The sequence below is a fragment of the Stigmatopora argus genome, chromosome 18, assembly GCF_051989625.1.
Source record: "Stigmatopora argus isolate UIUO_Sarg chromosome 18, RoL_Sarg_1.0, whole genome shotgun sequence".
Taxonomy (NCBI): Eukaryota; Metazoa; Chordata; class Actinopteri; order Syngnathiformes; family Syngnathidae; genus Stigmatopora; species Stigmatopora argus.
Genome location: NC_135404.1, coordinates 10292713 through 10316007, shown reverse-complemented (window position 1 = coordinate 10316007; position 23295 = coordinate 10292713). Strand labels below are relative to the sequence as shown.

Here is a 23295-nt window from a genome sequence, read left to right as displayed (position 1 = left end):
TCTGCAACTGCAGTCATTTTAATGTTAGTGGAAATGTATCCCTCGGTGTACTAAGACACGTTTATTAGCCTCTCTTAGTACATTTCGGATGACTTCTCCAGATGGTCTCTGCGTGCAAGACAATAGAGCGTGCACGTGTTGCCCGCAAACCTCAGTTTAAGCACTTTTTTTTACAGCAGAAAGAGCGCTTCTCGATGATTGTGAGCCGCTTTCACCCTCCGGCTTTTGTACGAGTTGGTGATTTTTCTTGAGCTACAACAATGGCCTATTCAACTTGAAGTGACGGATAGAACCATCTGTGTGACCCCTCTCAGATTGATTGGGCGCAAAGGCGGTTCATTAAGTGAGGAACAATCAGAGGTGTACTAAAAAAAAAAGATAGACACCGCAACTTTGCTCACTTTACATTTACTTATTCTAAAGAGGGCAGGAATGAATTCAAATATGCCATTTTTGTCAGGGAAAAAAAGTGGGCATTCATCAGGAAATTGCCTCTTTCTGGGTGGTCCCTCACACATTGATCACCCTGAACCTCTATGTTTCCGTGTCAGGGTATAGATCCCTTTCAAGCTTGTGACTTGGGAAAACAAATACGCGTCGGAATATTTAGGGCTAAACGGATGTCTGCAAGTTTAACCAAGCGGTAGACGCAGATGTTTTCACCCACGCCGGGTGTTCTGTCGATTTCGACTCCCTGTCGAATTGTACTGTTTGAAATGTAAAAGCAGACTAAAACCCCATGGAGAAAATCCCTTTAAATATCACTGGGATTTTGGATGGATTTTGACTTAAAATCCCACTCACACTTCAGGGGGTACTTTACTGAATTTGATAGATTGAAGTTCACTCAGCTACAAGCCACAGTCCTTTTAGTCGTAAATTAAATCAAACAAGAATAAAGCACAGTTTTGTTGTCGGCCAGGAAGCCTGAGTCAATTACCAGAAGTCATGTAAGCAAAAAAAAAGCAATTTCATTTAATAGTTTCGTTGGTGTGGCGGCAAGTGTTTGAAATGTTTTCATTCCAAGAAATGTAATCATTTTCATCGCAAAAATGGTTAATACATGTGTAGAAAATTGCTCCAAAACCGAACACTGCCGATAAAAGCCTCAATTTTTTTCCGTCCAACCAAAGTGAACCGGTAAAAAAAAAATTGCCTTCGACTACGTCATTGGTTTCAACTATGCAGAGGCAAACCTTTACATAAATTACTTTTAGTGCGTAAAAACTCATTAATACACACAGCTTAGCAAAAGAGGCAGGCCCTTTTTTGTGGAATTTATTTGTCTTCCATTATGGCTATTTACGTATGACATCAGGATTTCTACATCCAAATCCTGGTGGAAACTAGGATTTCTTGGGTGGAGGTTGGGACATACATGTCTGTAATTGGACTGTGGAAATGGTCGCGTTGAGTTTTGTGCAACCTTGACAAGAGGCGAGCTGAGTGCCTGTGAGCGCTGAGCTATCTTTAGCTTTTGTTCAAGCTTTTAGCGCTGGCCTTCTCCTCCTCCTCCTCCTCCTCCTCTTCCTCCGCCTCTTCCTCCCATTCTGCCCACTCACTGCAAACATACACGCTGATACATTCTTACACATAACCAACACACACATGCATTCACGTTGCACGAGTGTTACCGGGCAGATCGGAGTAGGCAACCTACTTATGGGATGAAAACGTGAATCTGAGTTTTGTTTTGATTACAAAAGGGAGTCGCTCGGTTGCCCTCGTTCGTGTCTGGAGGCGACGCGAGCTACTTTTCCTAAAGTGCATCTAAGAATATAATAAACGACATCAGTAAGACATTCTCCACGTCTTACGTAAAGCCAAGTATGCATCGTAGCAGCCATCATCACATGACAGAAAGATTCCAGTCCTTTAACAAAACATTCCTACAATAGTTGGGTCAAACTTCCTAGCTAATCAGCGTTAACTGTGCCATGGCGAGAGTCAAACAACAGCATCAATCATAATCGGATCATCACATGATTTGTCGTCACATTTATAAAACAGTTTTAGCAGAGGAAAAATAGGGAACTTGCTCAGCCGTAAAGCCTAGAAAAGCCTGCTTAGTCTTAATTATAGGGTGTCATGCTAGATGTGTTCAAATTTTCCAATACAGAATATATTAGTTAAGGGAAAGGACTTGTAACTGCACACTGCTTGTGCCACACATCAACAGTACCAGTGGCGGAACAGATGTGGACAGGTCCCGGGGGCCATGACTATCAACGGGCCCCTTGACTCAATGGCTTAGGGCGCCTCCAGAGGACGCAGACCCCTCCAGATGACTAGTTGGATGCTTTGATGGGGGTTTACTGCCTGAAATATCAACACATAACACTTTATCATAGCTCTATGCATCCTCTTACATCGATTTTTCTTCAACAAGACGATATTCGAGCAAAAATCCATGTCGCGGTAAAGCCAACTCGTCATTACACCTGCAGGTTTCTCCTGCACTGCACCATCTGAGCCTGTCAGGGGAGTTCACATCCCGTTTGCCCCGAGCGGCGACCCACTGCCAGGCAACCGAGCGCCTCCTGCGTCCCCCCTCCTGCTTCACCTTCAACGCTGAGCTGCTGTCTCATGACAGGAGCTGCCTGCCATGATGAAAAAATATTGCTTCTGCTCCCAAGCTAAAAGGAGATTACATCCTGATAAGTGATGATGCATTTTCACTTCTGTGACATAACAAAGAAGTCATTGTTATGTTCAGAATTGGGGGAAAAAATTGGGTGAAGTATTTTTCTTCCTAAAAGTGCAGCGTGACCTTGACTGACTGACAAGAGTTTTTACCTTCACACTTCTCTGACTTTAATAAGTTCTTAATGAAAGAAGGCTGGAGGCTGTTTTTGCCACAGATCATTGGAGGCAACATAAGGAGGATGAAAATAAAGGCCACGGGGGACATCATGCAGGCTTTTCTATGAACTATCCTCCTTCTCCAGTATCATTAAGTCATGGATTTAACTGGGTCGAACTCAGCGGTTCCCAAATTTTGTTTTAGGATTTTTATTCCATTGCCAGTTGATTGGAATAGACTTCACTGCACCGTGATACGATATATGTTACACAAAAAATATGATGTTTTGTACCCAGAGTACAATAAAGCTCAGGGAAATATTCCAGGGCTTTTGTCGTTGACATCGTTAAATCCCTTGTACTAAGTTCTGAAGAGGAACCCATGCGGATTAGATCTGGTATTTAGGACTTAATCACCCAAATGAGCTCCCTTTCTGTTTGCCCCCATTCAAGCATGGCATTGCTTTTGTTCTGTCCAATTTCGTGTTGTTGTATAAAAGATGGGTCTGTTTGTCTGTTTGTCTGTTTGGCCCCACTCGGCCCGGAACAAGTTGTCATATTTGAGATTTCGGAAAGAGGATTTTGAGTAGACAAAGCAGAGAAACATGCAGCTGTCACCGCATTCAACCAATCTCCAAGCAAACCTCTCAGCTGGGATCTCACCTTTCGACCAGGCTTCAATTTGACCCCCTCCATGTCAGAAAGCAATATCAACAAACACCACATGCAAAACCGGAGGTCGACTCGGGTCGCACTTTAGTTTCGCTACAGTTACAAAATGTCGAGAATGCCTCTAAATTAAGACTATTTACCAAAACCACCCAGATGGGAGTCCACAATGTCACCCTTCAATATCACTTCACCAATATTAAACTTATGCATTGGGGTTGATATACTTTGCATGTCCTGAGAGCTAGCATGTGTCGCAAAAATTTTGGGATTGGATAGCTTGAGGTGACAAAGTGTAATCCTAGTGGGATAGAAGCCCTTCCAAAGAAAACACAGAGCCAGATGTTTCTAAATAAATGTATGAAGAATCACTTCAACAGTACATAAGAACCATGACTCAATGTTCACCCAGTGCAAGGACAGAGGATGAGGTCATCCATGAAGTCATGTTACAATCCCTACATCTGAACAAGCGGCAAGTTTATACCCCAGCACACCATTTTCCCGTGAATGACACACGTTTTGAGTCTACATTGCATTTCTGAAAAGTCCAACTAAAGTCAACGCTGAATCTTTCTGGCTGAAAGACTGCCGATAAAGTCAAGATCTGCTTTCCCTCCCAATCCCTACCCCGCGAGCCCCCCTCCAATCAGGCGTATTCGACTCTTAAATGGAGGCCAAGTGGCAGCTTTACGATCAGTGAGGGATAAAAGCGGCAGCGACTAATCCATGCACCCCCCTCCCAAGAACATTGTCCCTTTTCAAACCTTTGCGGACCCTGTACGTCGTGTCAGACGACAACGACCTTCGACACATTCGTGTAATTCCTAAAATTGCCTATTGTGAGAAATTGGAGACACAGTCATCATCTGAAACGAAGGGTCAATAGATCTCATGACTAAAATATTGATCTCCTACTCTTAGAATGGTCCCTGCCCCCTCAGTCACCTCCTTTGGATGGGACATGAAGCCACAAAAGCAATCTGACCCCCTCATCACCCTTCAAGGACTGATGAAGTCAGGTTACTAGGGGGATAGAAAATTATGTTTTGGGACTGTTCAGGTTTTTGAAAAGGAACTGTGGACAATTTCCTATCATTTGGGAATGATTACACCAAAAACAATCTATTTTTTTCCTAAACACGGTTTAAGTGACGCCCAAATGGCGATTTTAAAGGTGATATGATATAGTATAATAGCAAGTGACATCAGTAAAATGACAGCAAGCCACATTTGAAAACAAATACATCTAAAACAAAGGCGACAGAAAAGGCTTAATGATGACATTAGATCTTAATTGGTCTTTCTCATCTATCTTCTGTAACAGAAGAAAAAATATTCAGATTTTTTTCAGTCTGCTAGCATGTTATCCATACGCTTTCTATTCTTTCTGCTTGTCACTGTGCTGTAATTTTGTCACTAAGTACTAGCTAGTGGAGCAGAACAAAGATAGAAATGATCATCAATTCTGGTTGTGACATCACGACCAAAGACTGGGCGTAGCTGGTTGCCCAATCAAAGTTTGTGGTCGAAAACCAGAAAACGTTGTGCCCAAGGTCTTTCCGCTGACTTTGAAAGACATCCAGCAACATTAAGAGTGGATGATTACATCTTGCTAGGTAGTGGGTTAACATGTGCCTATAAAGTTTTGTGGCTGAGAACCGGGCACTGTGATATTTTAAACTCCAGAAATGAAGCAGTCTCTGCTTTATGTCCCATGTTCCACGGACGAATACGCTTGCCTGCTGGGAAACCTGTCAAGAAAACGATGTAGAAAACATGAGGGAGCCTAAAAAATTAAATGAGCAAAACAAAGCAAAGGAGACAATGATCATGCAGCTCCCTTCAGTTCATCTCCACGGGAGGTGATCTGATTGCAATTCGGGAAGTTAGTCAGTCACAACTCAGCATGAGGTTGGCATAACATTATGAAACTCGGGTTAAATCCACACAATTTCTACACACAATTATGGTCGTGTTTAACTAACTTCAGACGATGAGATCATTTCCAATGGTTGACCTTGCATGGGTTTTTCTGTCAAGTTCTGTCTATTGTAGTCATACCCTTACTTACAAAAATATTGGGTTACAGAACTTTGTTTGTAAGTTGAAAATTTCTTAAGTAGATTTCGTAACTTGGATCTTTTTCGTATCTCGAAGCACCCATTTGCTTTGGTAACCTGAAAATTTCATACATAGACATTCGTAAGAGGAGTTATGACTGCATTTTGATCCGGATCAAAGACTATGAATTTTCTTAAGTCTGAATACACCAAAACGAAAGAACCCAAAGTTGCCCGTGGTTTGATTGACACCTCCACAGTTTTTCTGTACCACTGCTGCTTGTTACTATGCAAATGTAGTCAGCAGGCCAGATGCCGTGTGGAGACAATTGTGCCAAAGGCAACCTTGAGAAACTTTACTTCAGTTTGCCTTAATGAGGTCAAAGGAACCGGTAGTTGGGAGGTGGAGGTCGCACAAGTATGAGTACAAAATTCGCAAAAACAGAGCAGGGCTTTTGAGGGGTTGCGTGCAAATTGCAATTCATTACCTCATCATCTCGTGCAAGACAAACACAGAGAAGTAGCTTAACAATGCACTACTGTTATGAGGCTTTGTTGCATAATGCAGTCAAGTGGTAGTATTGGTGGTATAAAGATTTGTCTTAACCACAAATATGTCAACATTGTTACGTGACTCTTAAAGGTTTTAAATAGCACAAAATCAGGCGATTTAAAAGAATTGACCCACCACTAAATAAGCACAATCACACTACGATTAGATAAGGGCAAACCTTAAAAAAAAGGAAACTCAATGACTTATATAAGATAAACGAGGGGTTTCCAAACAGCCTTTTTAGACAAAAGACGACAATGCCCCAAATTTGGTGTTTTGTTTTATTAATTGAGCAATGTTACAAAAAACATACAGATTCTAGTCTCTTAGACACATGAAAAAGTTGTATTTTTTCCAAAAGGAGTAAAGGATGCAGTGGCAGTGAAAAACTTCTAATAATTTTCATCATGAATCGATTGATTAGGTTGATACAAATGTAACTAAGTCTAGAAGACAAGGAAATATTTACACAAGATTACGTAATATTTTCCTGGAAACTAGCAATAATAATTATTCCGACTGAGTTGAGACATCTAAATCTCACGTCCGCATCAGTCGCATGCTTTCCAGGTGAATACAACAAATGTATTCTCATGTTAGGTTATTCAAAATATTAAAAAATACTTTAAATTGACAAGCAATTAATTTTGTAAAATAAAAAATCTAATAAACTAGTGAACAGGTCCTTTGGAGAGAAGACTATACACTATTGTAAAAGCACTTTATAATTGGAAGTGTCAGCTTTTAATGGGCAGTTTCTTGAGAAAAGGATACATTTCTTCCACACATGCTGGAGTTTTACGCGAAACAATAGTCACCAAATATTTGTGGGGTACTATCAGAGGATTAAATGTATTAATTTAGTAGCGTATCTCAGGGTTTAAGACTTTTTTGTTTGAACTAGGAACACAGTGGCACCTTACAATGTAAACTGACTTGACTGACTCACAATATTCTAGTTTAGAGGACAAAACTACAATATTAGTACCGGTACCGATTCGGTATGATGGAGATTGTTAATAAATAATGTGCTTATATGCCTGATATATACTCTTCAAGATTTAGTTTCCAAATGCTGGTCACCCTGTTTAAGATGGTCGCCAGCTCCGCACGCTGCCGTGAAATAAAAAACGACTTGGATGTCTAGCGCCATCAGTGGCAGCTCGTCTAATCACATTTAACTATATACGGGAATTTAATATTAAAAATACAATATCGAGAGCCCCAAAAACGTCGGTGTAACACGAAAAAAAACCTCTGCCTCGTTTTTATGGCTTACAATATTTATTCTAGTTTTAGAAAACTACTCGTTCTATGAAACTAATTTTTAAGAACACTTCAGGTTACTACAGCACTGAATTTTAACGCTTGGCTTTATGATGGCACTTGGAGAACCAAGTATTTTGTCGTCAGCACTGCTATTACTATGGATAATTCTTTAAAAAAATAATAATAAGGGGGCGGTCATATTATTAAGATATTTTTTACTAAGTGTGGCAAATCTCAGTGGGTTACTATGGATGGTATTTTTGTTGTTCCACATCAGCCTCTTCATTTCCTCCTCCCCCTGCTGTGCTTGACCATCTTCTTCCTCCTGATGATCATGTCATAGAGTTTCTCCAAGCCTTGCTGCACACCATGGCCATCCACAGCGCTGCAGCTGTGCACGTGACGTAGCGTTCCGGCGCTCAGTTCCTGCACCCCCAACAGTTTCTCAACCTGACTAACGGGGAGGGCCGTGGCCAGGTCCTGCTTGTTGGCCAGGATCAGCACGGGCACGCCCTGGTTCTCCGAGCTGCGGCAGATTTTGTGGAGCTCTGCCTTGGCTTCCTCCATGCGCTCAACTTCAGAGGCGTCCACCACAAACACGAGGCCGTCGGTGCGCCTGGTGTACGATTTCCACAGAGGTCGCAGCTTCTCCTGGCCGCCCACGTCCCACACGTGGAAGGTGACGGGTCTGGAGCCACCCACCGGCACCTTCACTTTCTCTGCGTTAAAGCCTTTGGTGGGGATGGTTTCCACAAACTCTTTCAGCTTGAGCCGATAGAGCAGAGAGGTCTTGCCAGCCGAGTCCAGCCCTATCACGACCACGTGCAAGCATTGGAAGGCAAGCAGGAAGGAGCCTGGGGGCGCCATGTCGCTCAGCTGGTTACCCATTATTCCGCGAGGATGCCCAGGTTGAGCCTGTGGGGCTTTTTAGTTGGTGCACATCTCAAGCACGACACCGCCAACCTTGAATAGGTCCACAAGCCAGGTTTAAGGATTAAAAAAAAAACAGACGAGAGAAATTGAAGCTAGAAATATATAATTAAAAAATATTTGTTCATTTTTCTTAACTTTCATGCACGAATTATATTAAGTTAACTAACGAGATGCCATTATGACTGATCATCACTATCGTTAAGGTTTTTAAGTGGCCAAAAAGTCATATATGGTTAAAGTGCCAACCTAAAAATAGCTGTCAATCTCCCTGAAATGTTTCAAGTGAGAGGAGGAACGACTGAATGACATTCCACTAAACTAAATAGTACACAATCTGGGCGACCAATTTTAACATTTTGTTTTATATTAGTTGTATAGACTAAGACAATTTAATTGAGGCGTTCAATGTCTTATTTACCGAAGCTAATCCTCTTAGAGGACTGTTCAACCTCTCACGTTCATTTCAGTGCATCGCTGATTTGAATGCATCCACGCATGCAGATGGCACTGATGTTTTAATCCGGTTGTTGATCATGATTTCCATCATAACCACTTCCACTGCTTGTTTACACGGACGATTTTCAAAAACTAATACTAAACGAGCACTGTATAGACAAACAATCTTCTTTGCGTGCTTTAATCCCTGCCTGTCGACCTAAATGTTTAAAACGAACGCGGATAGGAATATCAGAAATAAAGTGATCCCTAAAGACAACGCATGTTCAAAATGAAAATTAAGAGTGGAAGACGTACCTTGAACAAGGTATCCAAGGCTTCTTCAAAGCCCTGAACGCATCACTTGTCACTTGTCAACGCGCAGAAGAAAAGGCAAAATGTCTTTAAACGAATCCATGTTGCACTTTGTCATCGAAACACGTCGAGTTTGCGCCCCCCGCCCCCAGCCGCACTGGGGCTTTCGCTTCTTGGCCCCCACCGCCACGAACACACTTCACTCGCTAGAACGGTGACGTCACGGCCAATCAAGACCGGGACTGCGCGGCACGAATAAAACCGTCAGCTTTATCGCGTTTTTTTACGGAATTATCTCGTTGAAATGTACCGTGTCAATAAATGCAACTCTCGCTTCAAGTATTTTTTCTCAAATACACTCTTCATGACCGCGTCGGAAAATGGTTGAAATTGGGGTGAAGCGGCGACACGATGTGGACTAAAGTGGAACTGCACTTTTTATAGTACAAGTGAACCCAGCAAGATAGTATTATACTAGTTTAAAGTTTCCTTTAAACTTTTCACCAATTTATATTATATTTTAAAATTTTAAACATTTTTCGCATCAGTGTTTCTTCCATTTGATATGAAATAAAATATGTACCAGCCTCAAGAAACATTTTTGCTAGACCTAGTACACAAAACAATGCAAAATCAGTGCCTGGCTGTGACAAATATATAATGAATATTTTTGCTGTAGATACGAATTTATTTCATGAATAAAACAGCAGATTAAACGGTTTCGAGAAGGTTTTTCGGTGAATACTTTTATATTCCAAATCCATTTGTCATCTAAATACTAGACATTTATCACATTTAAATTGATTTTTCCCTTTTGTCAATGGTTTGAAATTGACTTGGCTCCAATAAAGTGCAACAATCACACAATTTTCTAACAAACATGTGTTAAACTTCCACTAAAGTGCCACAAAGGTGCTTCTTTGGTTGCAGTAAAGCGAGATATTCACATGGCCATTTTAAATGTTTCTCAAAATGTGAGCCCACACAGAGAAAATATGTTCTTAACCACTCTTAGCGTACTCTAAATGGTCAAGACCATCACAGCCCACACACAATTCACAGAGAATAAAAACTAATCTAAGCACAAACCTCAGGATAATCACTCAAGATCATCTTTGAGAGACATTCGACAAGTTGCTGACGATGTTCATAAAGAAAAGAAAAAAATGCTCATGCATTCCAACTCATGTTTGTACCCCAGTGTAAATGGGTTGCGAGACCCACACAAACACACACATTCATACGCTTTGGTTACTTGTGCGAGCTCATCTGACGGGGTGCGGTGAGGTGGAGTTGGTGCCGCAGTCGATGTACTCGAAGGTGTCCACGGACAGCTGCTCCGTGTGGGACAAGTAAGAGATGTTCATGGTCATCCTGAAAGAGGAAGGAAAGGTTAGCGGTTCATTAAATCACCCGCAAAACCAGCGTCCTTTTGTGGGCTTGGTACTTACTGCAGTTCCACGAATAAGGTGTGGATCTTGATAGAAGTGGATTGGCAGAAAGTGCTGTAAGACATCAGATATATTATGCAAGGTCAATCACAAACTTTTTTTTAAAATTGAGTTCCAATTGATTATTCCAAGATATGATTTACCGATAGCAACCCGATAATAATCCAAAAGTCATATTTTTATACCAGGGAAAATAGAAACCTAGAGAGAAGTATAACCAGTAAATGACAAACCTTTTTTTTTGCATTACAGTGAACCCTGGTGGTAATTACTCAAGAAATTGTTTTTAAAAATTACACAAAGGTCTATCTATGATCATAATGTAAGCTTGCTTACCTGAGGCCTTTTTCAGTAATGGGCAGGCCAATTCGATATGTGTACTGTTGAGGAAAGAGAAACATTGTAAAAATAAAATAAAAAGATACATAGCAACCAAAATTACAACACTTACCGATTTTTCTGAACGTGATGGGATGGAAGACATGTTGGAAAACTTGATTTTGCTCACTACTACACGAGAGATTAGACCCTGAACATCCAACTCCACGATTTGGACTGGAGCAAAGTTGTCATTGGAAACACTGATGAGGTTCTGAAAGATTGGGGTGTAAAATAATCAACAACAACAACAACAAACACAAAACAGGCAAATCATAAAAGCAAAACACAATTTTAACAAGACCAAAAACACCACTAAATCACACGCACACACCTTGTCAGAAGGGAACTTTGTCCTTTATCCCACCCACTGTTTTAAAATAAGTCTACTTTAACAGCACTCAGTCATGTGAATGCAATATAACAGGCCATGAAAGCTTTAAACTTTCATTGGAACTTTTCTGTAACACGAACAGAATTTGAATCAAGAAGTCTTTGAAAGCGTCCGATCCATTTTGACTGGAAGAGGCGTTTGAATGAACGCCTCCCAGTCAAATTGGACTGGCCTATCGTGACTGCGATAGACGTCCAATCCATTTGGATCGAGGAGGGTTGGCCACCATTGCAGTCAAATGCGATTACGCGGCCCGAATGACAGATTTTTGACTCACTGTGACCTCCATTTGCACCATGTCCGGGGTGAAGTAAACCATGACGGACAGTACGGAAATAGGAGACAGCGTGACACTCCGGGGGAAGAGGAAGAAGAGGATGAGGCAGCTGAGGAAGAGACACAGCGCCATGGTCACGCACACGTACAGCTTCCTGCAATGGAATCTCAATATTAATAACAGAAAGGCTAAAGGTATGAGAGTCGGTATTGGAATTGTCCGTACGTGTGTCTGGGTTTGAGTCTTTTATCATTGCAAGGGATCACAGCAACCAGCTGGTCTTCATGGCCTGTAAACACAAATATAGGCAGATAAAGATTCCACGTTCAAGCAAAGTTGAGGAAGGAACAAAAGTATTTATGTATAAGTTTTCATGGTGGGACGTTTTGCTGATATCAGACCTCGTGGAATTCTTCCAGTGCCACGACAAGTAGGGCAGGTGTCTCCCACGATGGAGCCGTAGCGTGGGAAATGTTTTAGCGTCTTTGTTGACTCCAAATCATTTTCACACTCCGGTTTGGATATCTCACCCGGGACCATGATGCTTTGGAGGTCTCTTAAAAAATAATAGAATGAAAAAATGTGCTTCTTCAGCAAGGAGAGATTATGAGTGCTACTGTTAAGTCACCCTGCCCGTAATAAATGACCAATAAAACGACTCCTGGTGTGACACGACACAAACGTTTGTCTTATTGTTCACAATACTGAACTACTTTCATTCTTTAAAAAAAAAATAGACACATCGTTCGGAACTACTTTTAGTTGGCGTCCAAATTGTTGCGTAAGTTTCGATATCACTGCGCCATCCGCTTTCTTGTGAGTCGCGCATTTTTTGGTTGATGACATTTGTTTCAACACAATTTTTGTTGACTCATTATATTCTGATCGCACTAAACGTCAATGTTTAACGGTGGAATAAAAATGATTCGTAACAATATGTTCAATGGAGTCCATGTTGTTTGTGGACATCACCAGACACCATCACGCATATTTAATTTGGTAAATGCTTTGCAGTTGGTGCACGGGGGTTCTGCAATATTTGTATGTATTAATGTCCGACTCCTAAAAACTACATCGTCTGGGTGACAAATACATCATAAGTCCTCTGCAATCAAAACGTCACCGCTACTTTAACGTTTAGGCTTTGTACCCGATAATATTGATGTTTGTTTTTTAAAGAAAATGTGACGCGTGATTACTAGTACTCACGATGTCCTTCGTTTCAAACTGCAGACGTCATTCCTTTGATTTTCACAGTAGTCTCCAACTGCCCAAAAGAGAATTTGCACATGTAAAAGCTCTCGTTTAGTTGTTAGATGTTGTCCTCCAACGTTATTTACGAAACTAATTTCTCCTAAGACAATTTTAAAACGTGGGAGGAGCACTTCCTTCTTCTTCAGGTGACAGGTTGTTTATACTGCCCCAAGCGGTGAACAATGTGTATTACATCGCTCAAGTGACACCATATGAACTCAGTGCATTTAAATGCCTTACATTTTAAAGCTCAGTTTAATTAAATTTAAGATATTGGGTTACCAAAATGTAACTTGGAGTGACATGCTAGTAAGCCACCAAATGCAATGTAATTATAAATCGGTATGTACAAAATCAAGTTGCATCATAAACTGATAGGCGAGATGCTGTTTATTGTTTATTTTGGAATCTACAGCAGAAAGGTTGTTGTGAAAGCATTTACAGGAGAGAATGTGACAAGCGGATCTTTTCTACGGTATCAACATTCAGCACGAGAGACAGCACGACTACAGAAATCTTCAAACCACTCACGCTGATAAAATAGGAATCTGCTTCAGAACACGCACCGCATCACAAGCGAATCTATTATCCAAGTATGATTGACGAAAAGGCATTAACAATAATAGTAATAAAAGTTGTTGGTATCATACTGGAGTTTGAGGAATGTGTTGTTTTGCAGAGACATCTCAAGTAGCTAACACGAGCTTCACTAGGTTTTGGTGAGAAGAGTGGGAAAAGGCGTCAAGCGGACCACCGGAATACCACTCGAAACTCCCGCAGTGATATATTTATTTAGATATAGTATATTATTTGTATACATTCCACACGTCAACGTCGAAAAGAGAACAGTACTCGGATAGAAAAAAGATTGCATTGTTTAGGCAGAGTGGACTAATGTTAACGGAGAAAGGGTCGTGTTGCTATTTGCACTTTTCTACCGCATTCAGCTGCTCTCTACCGCGTTTTTTCCACTGTGCCATACACGCCCATCTTGGGAGACCTTATGTTATTACCGCAATGTAAGAAAACATCCTTCTCCTGTATTTACCAATCAGCATCAGCATGTGGTTTTTGCCATTTTCTCCCAGTCCACATCGGATTAGTCTTCCACAATGATGCTTGGAACCCTGTCTAAGCTTGTACTACAAAAAGTACTTTGTGTCAACATGCCATGCAGTGGAAAAGAGACGTCCGTCCCATCGAAAAGATGCCCATATAAAAACACAAACTTTTCACTCGTCTCCCCACATAGAAAGATCACCACCAACCACGCATTTAAATGTACTTCTTAACAACCTACTTGGTCCAAATGAACACAACGATACCTTGCTCGCCCTTTACGTATGTCTTGACAATGTATTGAAGAAAGAAAGAAGAAGAAGAAAAAAAAAGACTTCATGGCATGCCTTCCCATCATTGTGGAGCCTGGACGGCGCGTCCTAGCGGCGCGTCTTCGGCCATCTGCACCAGCTCGTTGACGGTGTGCAGCAGGTTGTAGCTATGCTTGCGCAGCAGACGCTGGTTGAGACGCCGGTCACGGAAACCCATCTCTAGCAGCATGGCCATTAGCGAGGGATCCTGGCGGGCCGCCGGGTCCACGCCACGCTACGTAAAAAAAAATGACAAGTCAAGAGAGAGCTATATTTAGTACATTTGGTGATGCCAAGTTCATCAAAAGTAAAAGCACTTATTCTGTTCAACTATAGTAACTATGAGTATTCAATTAACCATGATTCAAAAATGAAAAAAAATAAACCGGCTCCAAGGAATGATAGATATTGGCCTATGATACTTAGCTACCGTGTTTCAAGAAGATCGGTTCATAAATAATGGAAGATTAAGTCTTTGAAGTTAGTGTCCACAAGAACAACCACAACTACTTGACTGCAACCTTGACAGGCCATCTGCCTGTCATATAAGGTGAAGATACATCACAATAATCTATTGCTTTTGTAAAGAAAGTTAATAAATGGGAAATTATATCCATTAATATTTTCTAGAAGATAAGAATACCTTTTTTTCTGTGTACAAGTGGAGAAAAAGTACATAAAAGGCCAAATGAGACTCCTCATTATGTCATTAATAACCATTGTCACATGGGCCTATTAGTATTAAGGTATAAGTGACATCACAAAATGGCTGCATTCATGAAATGATGTACCTGTATGGGACAGTTTGGCCCAGGAAACAGAGCCTTGTAAGCGGACGCTGCCACTGAGAGGGCCCCCTTGACCAGGCCCTCGGTGAGGCCCCCTTGACCCCTGCAATGCAATGCAGCAAAGTTTAGCTTGCTTTCTAAAACTCGGATTTTGACAAAGTTGAGCAGGCAATGGGACAAAAATAAATCACCTAGGTTGCAGTGCGTTGCCAGGTCTGGGGTTGTACGTTTCAAAGGCACTGGATGCTGAGCCCGCGGATCTCGAGAGACCCGATGAAACTGCGGTAAAAGGATAAGGGAAGAAAACAAAAAGGAATGTCACGCTAGCAAGTGAGAAGAGGAAGAATGCCTTCTGCTGAAGTGACACATTGTGGTCTTCTAATTTCCTTGTTGAGCCACAAAGGATTTCCTCTTTAAAACTAAAAAGGGGATGAATACTTTACTCGCAAAAACAACAACATGGCATTATTGTTTGCAGTAATTCTTTCCAAAACCCACCGTTGGCGTGGACCCTCGCCGTGTCAGACTCTTCTGCTGCGTCACATGCATCCTCTGCCAGATATAGAGCCTCGGACCTGAGATAGCAATAAAGAGTTCACTTTAAATTTTTACGAATAATTTGGAATTCATTTTAAGGCATTTTCATGTCATTGTTAACGAATGCTCATTTGCCCATCCCAACGTGCGTTTTTTTCCACTGTATTCTCAGGAGGAGTTGCCTTTGAGCGCAGTTTTTCGCAAATATCTCACCTGGGCGAGTAGTTTGCTGGTGGTGGGGGTACCACTTCTGGTGTGAGGGTGGCGGTGTCCAGTGTTTGCGATGCGCACAGCATTTGGTTGACACTGCTGTGGATGGTGAGGGCGCCCGCGGTCACAATGTCACCTGCAGGGTCGTCCTCATCGTCCTCGGACTGCTCCTCGTCGTCCTGTTCGTCCTCCCCTGGTTGTAGCGGCGGCGATGCCCCTCCCGCGTCCGAAGCGTAGTCCTCCTCCTGCAGCGGTTCAGGGCTGGCCAGTGTTGCCGTGACGACAGCATCCGGCTGCGACATGGCCGAGCTGTACATGGACTCTCCGAGCGGACGGCTCATGTCGAAGCAGTCGGGGAGGACGATGATGAAGTCGTCGCAAGAGGAGGACGAGGACGACTGGCTGCTCAACTGGGAGGAAGGTTCGATAATTGCCGAGGTTAACGAAGACAGACAGATTGTTGCGATCTTCGCGGATTTTAGAGACGTTGGCGGTTTTGTTCGCCACGCATTTTGAAAACATTGCGCTCACCTCATCCCAGTCGTCCACTTTCTCGTCCTTACAATCCTTTGCATCTTCATCCTCGTCGTCCTGATGCGGACCAGCTGCCGGAACGTCACCAAGGACTTCTGACGAGAGAAATGTTGTCAACAAAGACAAGTACACATGAATGATGGCAATTGTTGCAGGTGATACATGTTTGAGTAGAAGAAAGCGGTGCCAACCTGGCATTGTTGTTAGCCCGCCAACCTCATGTTCTTCCTGCTCGCCCTTTTCGGACGGGGGCCACGGCTCCAGGCACAGGTTGGAACCTCGTAAAACGACTGTGAGTGGGACGGGAATGTCAGACAAAGTCAAAACTGTTAGAGACCAGGACAAATGTATCTATCTGTGGTATTTCAAGGTAATGCATTCTTTAAGTTTAAGAAAATCTGGCAACGTTGTTTCGTTTTATGAGATTTGAAAGTTGTTTTTATCTAGTCCAGCCAACTAGGTGTGAGCAACTCCTTTGCATATTTGGTGTCAGTTCTTACCTTTTACCTGGCGGGGGCAATGCTCCGGATTCCTACGCACAGGCCTGTGGTCAGGGGCCTCCTCCAGGGTAAGTGAGCGGATGACCGTCTCGCACAAGAACTGAGCGCCGCTGATTTCCTCCTCGTGCTCCTCGCTCGGGACAGCCGCCTCCCATGGGTGCTCTCTTGGCTGTCCAGTTTTTCCTTCTAGGACAGAAAGCATTGTTGTTCAACAGTCTTTATGGTGCTATTTTTCCTGAGCCAAAAGAAGCCACTTTCCACATAAAGCGCTCAAAGCGCTACAATTCCACTCTTAGCGTCTTACCAAAATGTTTGCGAACACCTGTAGCCTCGGAGTCATCTTTGATCTGCAGAGTGAGCACCTTCTCTGGCCCTGTTGCATCATGGGGCAAAGGGGAGATGCAGGGTGTCAAATCTAAGGGAACATGTGGAAATGCCATTTTTAGACACAGTCACGTTTTGAAACATGGCTAAAGTGAATCTCAAAACAACAAACAGTCAATTCCAATGACTGATTTATGACAAAATAAGAGTGCTAGACGACAGATTCCAATAAAAAAAATATAAATAGTGGTTTGGAAATTTAACATTAACTACTTCAACAGCATACCAGACTTAAATTTTCCCCTCATAACATTAAGTATAAACCAAACAAGAGCTCATAACTCCACAGTAATACGACTCTGTATATTCCCTGCATGACCTTTCCGTGCAGTACTGTGCTGTGGAATTTTTCCCATTTAAAAGTTAATAAATTGGGAAACACTGGTTTAAGTTGCCTTTTTCCTTCAACAACAAGCCATCTCTTACCCACGGGAGTGTTGTTAGGAACCTTCTCCAGCTCCTGCACTATGTTGATATCCATCAACTCAAATGACAAAAGGTCCTAAAGGAAAAAGAAATCTCAATGATTACCCCGGATTGAGAGTGCACTTGTGTGTGGTGGGGTCAGAGGCGGGCACCTGTGCCGTCAGCAGGTCTACGTAGGGCAGGAAGAAGCCATTGTGGCAAAGGTCCACCGCCAAGCACTCTTTAGAACGGACCTGCTCATCCTTTGCCCCCAGCTTTATCTGCTCCCTCTGGCAAACAACAATCAAACAATGCAGTATTAGCAATATCTGGTTAGTATGGTCCAAATCTGAATGTCTTAAACGTCCGAAATTAAAAAGGAGTTGATAAATCCTTGCAAAAAAAAAAATGGACGAATGGCTCACCATGCGCTTCCGTTGTTGCTTGAGTCCATTGACGCCATTGCCCGGCTCCACCACAATGCTGCACCACACGCGCGGTCCAAACTGATGGCCGTGGTGCGCCAGCCGCCAATGCGAGGTGTACGTGCCCTCCATCACGGGAGCCAAAAAGGTCACGCTGACTACGCCCACTTGGCCCGGGAGCAGCAGTGGCACGGGCACGGACCTCCTCTCCTCCGACGCCAAGCCGAGGTTGCCCCACATGAACAGCAGCTGGGCGCACGCGTGTGGATTAACACAAAATCGTAATACACAAGAGGCAGTGTGCAATCAAGAAAAATAAACAGATAAGGAGTAAATGTCAAAGAATGCACTACTCATAAAAAGTTAGTGATATTTCTACATATATATACACATTGACTTCTTTAAACTTTTGCATGTACATGACTAATGGTTTCAAGTTTCAGGTGTTTTTTTTTCTTTCTAATCCTAGGACCTGAATTTCAAAATCATTTGCAAGGACATTTAATTTCCACAGTCAAGTTGTATTTAACTTTTAAATTCAAGAACATTTTTAATTATTTACGAACAGATTTTATTTACCTTTATTTCCAATTGTATTTTTCTCTCAAAATTAAAAAAATATTTATTCTAAATTATATATTTTTTGACCATTTTCAATTTATGCAACCAAGCAATTAGTTTAATGGTACTTCCTTTCTCCTGATCATTTAAAAAAAACTTGTTTTATCAGTTTGTTATATTAAAAGTTTCATCGAAAATGTGAATTTTAACTTTTTGTGAGTAGCCTTTATAGGATCATCAGGAAATGTTAAAGGAGAAAAGGGTCTCAGAGTGAAGCAGTGGACGTGTAGGCTGTCCTCTGGGAGGGGGGTCAGATTCGTGCAAGGGGTACCTTGGTCTCGGGGGTCCAGCCGATAGTGCCCGAGTTCCTCATCTTCCAGTATTTGATGAACTTGGTACCGGGCTCCAGACGAGTGCCGTCCGGCAGATTTTCATCCAGAAACAAGGCGGCCAAAGTGGGCAGCAAGGAATGCGAGGCCCCGGGACCCCTAGTTTCAAGTGTACAGAGCATTGTTGAAAACGGTCCTGCGCTCTCATTCTCATCTCTTTTTGTTGTCTACCAATCAATCAAAAAAAAAAAACGCCAGGAGCCCAGATTTGCGTGTGTGTGCGTGTGTGCGGCTCAAAGCATTGGTCTTAGAAAATCTATGAAGCAGCAGCGGAGGCAGCAGCAGTTTCACACTGAGGTAGTTCCGACATTTCCCCACCAGCGCGGAGCAGCCAGCGACACAATCATACAGACTAAATTACAAAGATGGCATTTTGGTGGGGAAAAAAAAGACTTTTTTTTTGCATCCGTGCTGGATTTGAGGCACCCAGCACTGCTCGGATGCCCTTCCCAGGCGGCGCTTACTCTGGACTGGAGGCCTGGGGGTCGGGGGCCGGGGCGGGGGCGGGACCTGAGGCTGTGTCTGAGGCAGCGGGCGGGGGTGGCAGGGCGGGGGCCTGGGTGGAGGCGGAGGCCATGGTAGTCAGAGCAACGGCTCGGCCCGAGGTAGAGGGCCCGCACCACTGCAAACCCCTCTTCTCCAGTCTCAGTTTCTTCTTGATTTCCTTCACTTCGGCTCGTAGCTGCCTCCTTTCCGCTTTGAGGCGCTGGCGCTCGGCCTTGCGCACCGTCCTGTCTCCTCGTCGCAGGAACCTGATTTAGAATGTTATCAAGGAGACCTTTTTGTTGACTATACGTTTTTTTTCCTCGCAAAAAAAAAGCAAAAATAATTCAAAAGCAACGGCCATCTGGTGCCTCGGAGAGGTTTCGCCCCCTTTCTAAAAATCAGCACTGTTTACCTCAATTCTCCCGACATGCCGTGCTCGGGGATGGACAGGGGCGTCTTGGTTCTCACGAGATTGTGGCTGGGGTCGTGGCTGTGCCGGCACATCTCACATAGAATGCAGGATGGGCAAACGCTGGCAAGGGGGTAAAAAAAAAAAAAAGAGGACTGTTGAGAATAGTCCAAATGTTAGGAGACAATATTATGTGAAAATAGTCATAATACCATGAGATGCGGTCTTCAAAAAATTGTAATATTACAGGAATAATGTTAATATAATGAGATCAAGGTAATTTTCTTGCTTATTTTTACATGACACTGTTTGCTTTTGAGATTTTTGGCGACATAAAAACAAAACTACTTTTTGGCATAACATTAGGTGGAAAAAGTTGTAAAATTACGTGGTTTAAGTTGTCGTATTGCTTATTTTTCCATGACGTTTGCAGATGTTGTTTGGACTTTTGGCATTTGGGCCACTCTCCACGCATCATGAGAAGACCACCTACCTGCACTTGTAGGCTCCTTCAGATGTGAGTTTGCTGCAGCTGCTGCAATTTGGTGTATAACCAAGAGACCCACTTGAGGTGGAGGGTCCCGGCTTGGGCCCAATAGTGTTGGCCGGGGGGCCTGGCCTCGGCCCCATGACGGCAGCGCCACTGCTCCCGCTGGCCTCGGGGGGCGGAGCTGCGGGAGACTTGTGTGTACAACACTGGCCGGAGAAGTCACTGCACATGCGCTCCACGACCTCCTTCACCACTTCGTCTTTAAACTGTCATAAAAAGGTACTTCAGCGGGAAGGGAAAGACATTTTAAAATCTGACGTAAATGATGTCCCTTACCTTCTCCATGTAGGATCTGAACCACATGGGAGGGGGGTCATCTTCTGCTTTGGCTCCTTTGTTGTCCTTGGGAACCACCTGGGACCAAGCACACATTAACATGTTTTTGCCAAGGCATTCTACAGAGTTACAATCTTCAAAAAGATACAAACTTACAATCACACTTATGTATAATGCATTCAATTACTAAGACGAAGAACCTTGTTACTGGAATGTGGTAGAGATGGAGAAAACACGCACAGCTACACATTTTCACTGGGAAAATGGTTAACATTGCAGCTAATTTATGATTCGAACAATTTTAATATAGGATTAGTGTAACAGAAACGTAGCCTCTTTTGGTTTTGAGGCAGCTTTCCACAAACAAATGAATATTAATAGGGAATTTTGAGCCAACGACTCATGTTACAGTAGACTCTCCGCAAAGGACATTTGCGCCTGTAGTTTTGCATTCCGAATATTCTATTTGTGGTTGTGGCCGCACCTTTAAATTGGAGCATAGCATGATTAGTTTCAGTTCTACAACAAAATCCATTTTTTGTGTTGACCTGATTCTGCGTGGACTAATAAAGTCTGTTCTGAAGCCAAGCAAAATCCTGAGAATAAAATGACGTGGATGGGCGATAATTTTCAAAGGCATGCATGATGCATGATGTGGCAAAAATGCAGCAATAGCTGTTTGTTGACATGTTTAATGGGTCTCTGTTGCTATTTTTGGAATGGGTGGTGCATTTTGTTATTCTTACATAGGTTGGGAGATGTGTTATTGATTCAAAAGTCACTTTTCTTCTATTCAAAAATAATTATTGAATATGACAAAACCAAATACCATCCTTGAATATGTGTAAAAATCCTAAATTTACCATTTCCAATGTCAAAAAGTGCCTTTAGAGGCTGAATTCTTTTAATTATTTTTTGTGTTTAGCAATATTTTTAAATCATGGATCTTTTTTTAAGTCTGTTTGAATTTATTTCAGCAATACCACGTTAATAATCACATTTTACCGAGGAAGTTTCTCCATCTCTGCCAGTTGCAAAATCAAATAAAATGTTGCCATTCTACTGTTTAACAATGTTGCACATGTCATTCGTTATTGACTGGGCGACACGTGACTCCTATGTACAATCGTGAGAAAAGTACACAATGCTTCCTTACAGATTCTCGCTCTGGGGTGACCTGTGTGCTTTTGTCCACAGTCTTGACTCGCGACGGATATGGGGGTGCAGGTCTTAAGTCGCCCTTGAGCTCCTTAACTTCGGTTTTGATCGGCCCCCCGCAGGCTTGTCCTTTCATCTTGTACACATTCATCCTCAGGTGGTTGCCTTGTTTCTCAGCACTCTGCTCACAAAAAAAAAAAATCACAGGCCACAGTGACGTGCAGCACACAATAAGTACGTGTCATCTAATAGGCCCACACACATCGTATTTAAGGTTTGTTTGTGTGTCATGAAATCAGATCACCTACAATTTTCATGTTGTAAGAGAACGGTAGGTAGGGCCAGTGGATATTGTTTTTAAGGTAAATTGAATTAACCAAAAAATGTTTCAACAGAATGTTTGAAATAGAAAATATGAATTAGACTAACAGTGAGCAAGGTATTTCAAAGAAGTGACAAAAGCGGCTGAAATGCCTGCTTAATATACTGTAGCAAACATTCATTAATTGGGGGAATTTTCTGTAAATTAGCCCCAATTTTTTCACTGCTATATTGTTAGTGAAAGCAATGAACGTTAGCATAGACAATAGGTGCTCTTTGAACAAAGAAAACTATTTATTCTTTGTACTATTTGTAACAGATCTGTATTTTTTATCTCACGTTTTAATTTTTAATATGAAAATTAACTTTGAAAAGAAAATCTTAGAAAATCAGCAGCACAGTACCTTGATAGCTTCTTCATATTCCTCTAAAATAATAAGTAAAGAAGAAAACCACAAGTCAAGTCATTTGAAAGGAATCAAACATTTTTCAAGAAGAGAAAAAAATAGGTTATTTCTCACCTTGACTATTGATGGAAATCTAATAAAGAACATTTGAATAATTAATTTAAACCCAAAACATCCCATTAAAACAAAGTCATATTGGCGATCACGTCATTACCTCTTCGCTGTCCTCATCAAAGTACTTCACTTGAAAGTGGTTAATTCCAAACGACGCTTTAATCTAAAATAGAAGCAAACAATTTGATCACAATTTTGCTTCGAATCTGCTAAACACGTCAAAACTCGATTGATGCGACGTTTGTAATATTTAAAGGATGCCTACGCTTCTGTATTCCTACTAGTAAATATAAAGTGTCCGGTTTCAAATTGTAAATATGAACATTATGGCCCATGTGGCCACATCCGAAGGTAGGCCACGTCCGGGCCTTGTTGTCCCCGAACTGCGCCAACACGATCGGCTAGCAGCTCACCCAGGCTTCCACCGAGCTCCACTCCAGCTTGTCCAGGTCGCCCGACAGAAATCTCTTCACATTCCCTCGAAAATTGACTTTGATGGTAACCGGGAGCCCCATTTCGGGCCGATCGTAAGCCGACCCCGAGGAAAAAGTGCCTTTTAACCCGTGGTGTCGCCTGTGCGTTTGATTTCCCTGTTGCGCTCGACTGTCTTCTCTTGTTTACATCGTCAGCTGCGTCGAGAAAAATACGGTGACGTGTTTGCACATGCGCACTTTTACG

At 42.4% G+C, this 23295-nt stretch overlaps 3 protein-coding genes across 3 annotated transcripts; all 3 read right to left on the bottom strand.

Moving 5' to 3' along the window:
• Window positions 1-6352: 6352 nt before the first annotated feature.
• On the bottom strand, window positions 6353-9566 carry arl4d (ADP-ribosylation factor-like 4D). The gene is made up of 2 exons (XM_077625030.1): window positions 9043-9566; window positions 6353-8319 (listed from the first exon to the last, which is right to left on the bottom strand). Exon 2 carries the CDS (start codon window positions 8242-8244, stop codon window positions 7639-7641), a length of 606 nt encoding a protein of 201 aa, XP_077481156.1. The 5' UTR covers window positions 8245-8319; window positions 9043-9566; the 3' UTR covers window positions 6353-7638.
• A 335-nt stretch (window positions 9567-9901) lies between these two features.
• tmem106a (transmembrane protein 106A) lies at window positions 9902-12971 on the bottom strand. The gene is made up of 8 exons (XM_077625029.1): window positions 12749-12971; window positions 11941-12095; window positions 11765-11828; window positions 11540-11693; window positions 10942-11082; window positions 10827-10870; window positions 10491-10544; window positions 9902-10413 (listed from the first exon to the last, which is right to left on the bottom strand). Exons 2-8 carry the CDS (start codon window positions 12077-12079, stop codon window positions 10305-10307), a joined length of 705 nt encoding a protein of 234 aa, XP_077481155.1. The 5' UTR covers window positions 12080-12095; window positions 12749-12971; the 3' UTR covers window positions 9902-10304.
• Window positions 12972-13165: 194 nt separating this feature from the next.
• nbr1a (NBR1 autophagy cargo receptor a) lies at window positions 13166-23269 on the bottom strand. Its single transcript, XM_077625022.1, has 22 exons — window positions 23031-23269; window positions 22718-22780; window positions 22618-22636; window positions 22501-22523; window positions 21774-21956; window positions 20618-20695; window positions 20285-20547; window positions 19795-19914; window positions 19361-19648; window positions 18839-18995; window positions 17947-18195; window positions 17695-17811; window positions 17543-17618; window positions 17037-17147; window positions 16733-16918; window positions 16424-16522; window positions 16230-16327; window positions 15702-16108; window positions 15450-15526; window positions 15143-15230; window positions 14955-15054; window positions 13166-14398 (listed from the first exon to the last, which is right to left on the bottom strand). The coding sequence occupies exons 1-22, from the start codon at window positions 23130-23132 to the stop codon at window positions 14207-14209; spliced, it is 3096 nt and encodes a 1031-aa protein (XP_077481148.1). The 5' UTR covers window positions 23133-23269; the 3' UTR covers window positions 13166-14206.
• Between the last annotated feature and the right edge of the window lie 26 nt (window positions 23270-23295).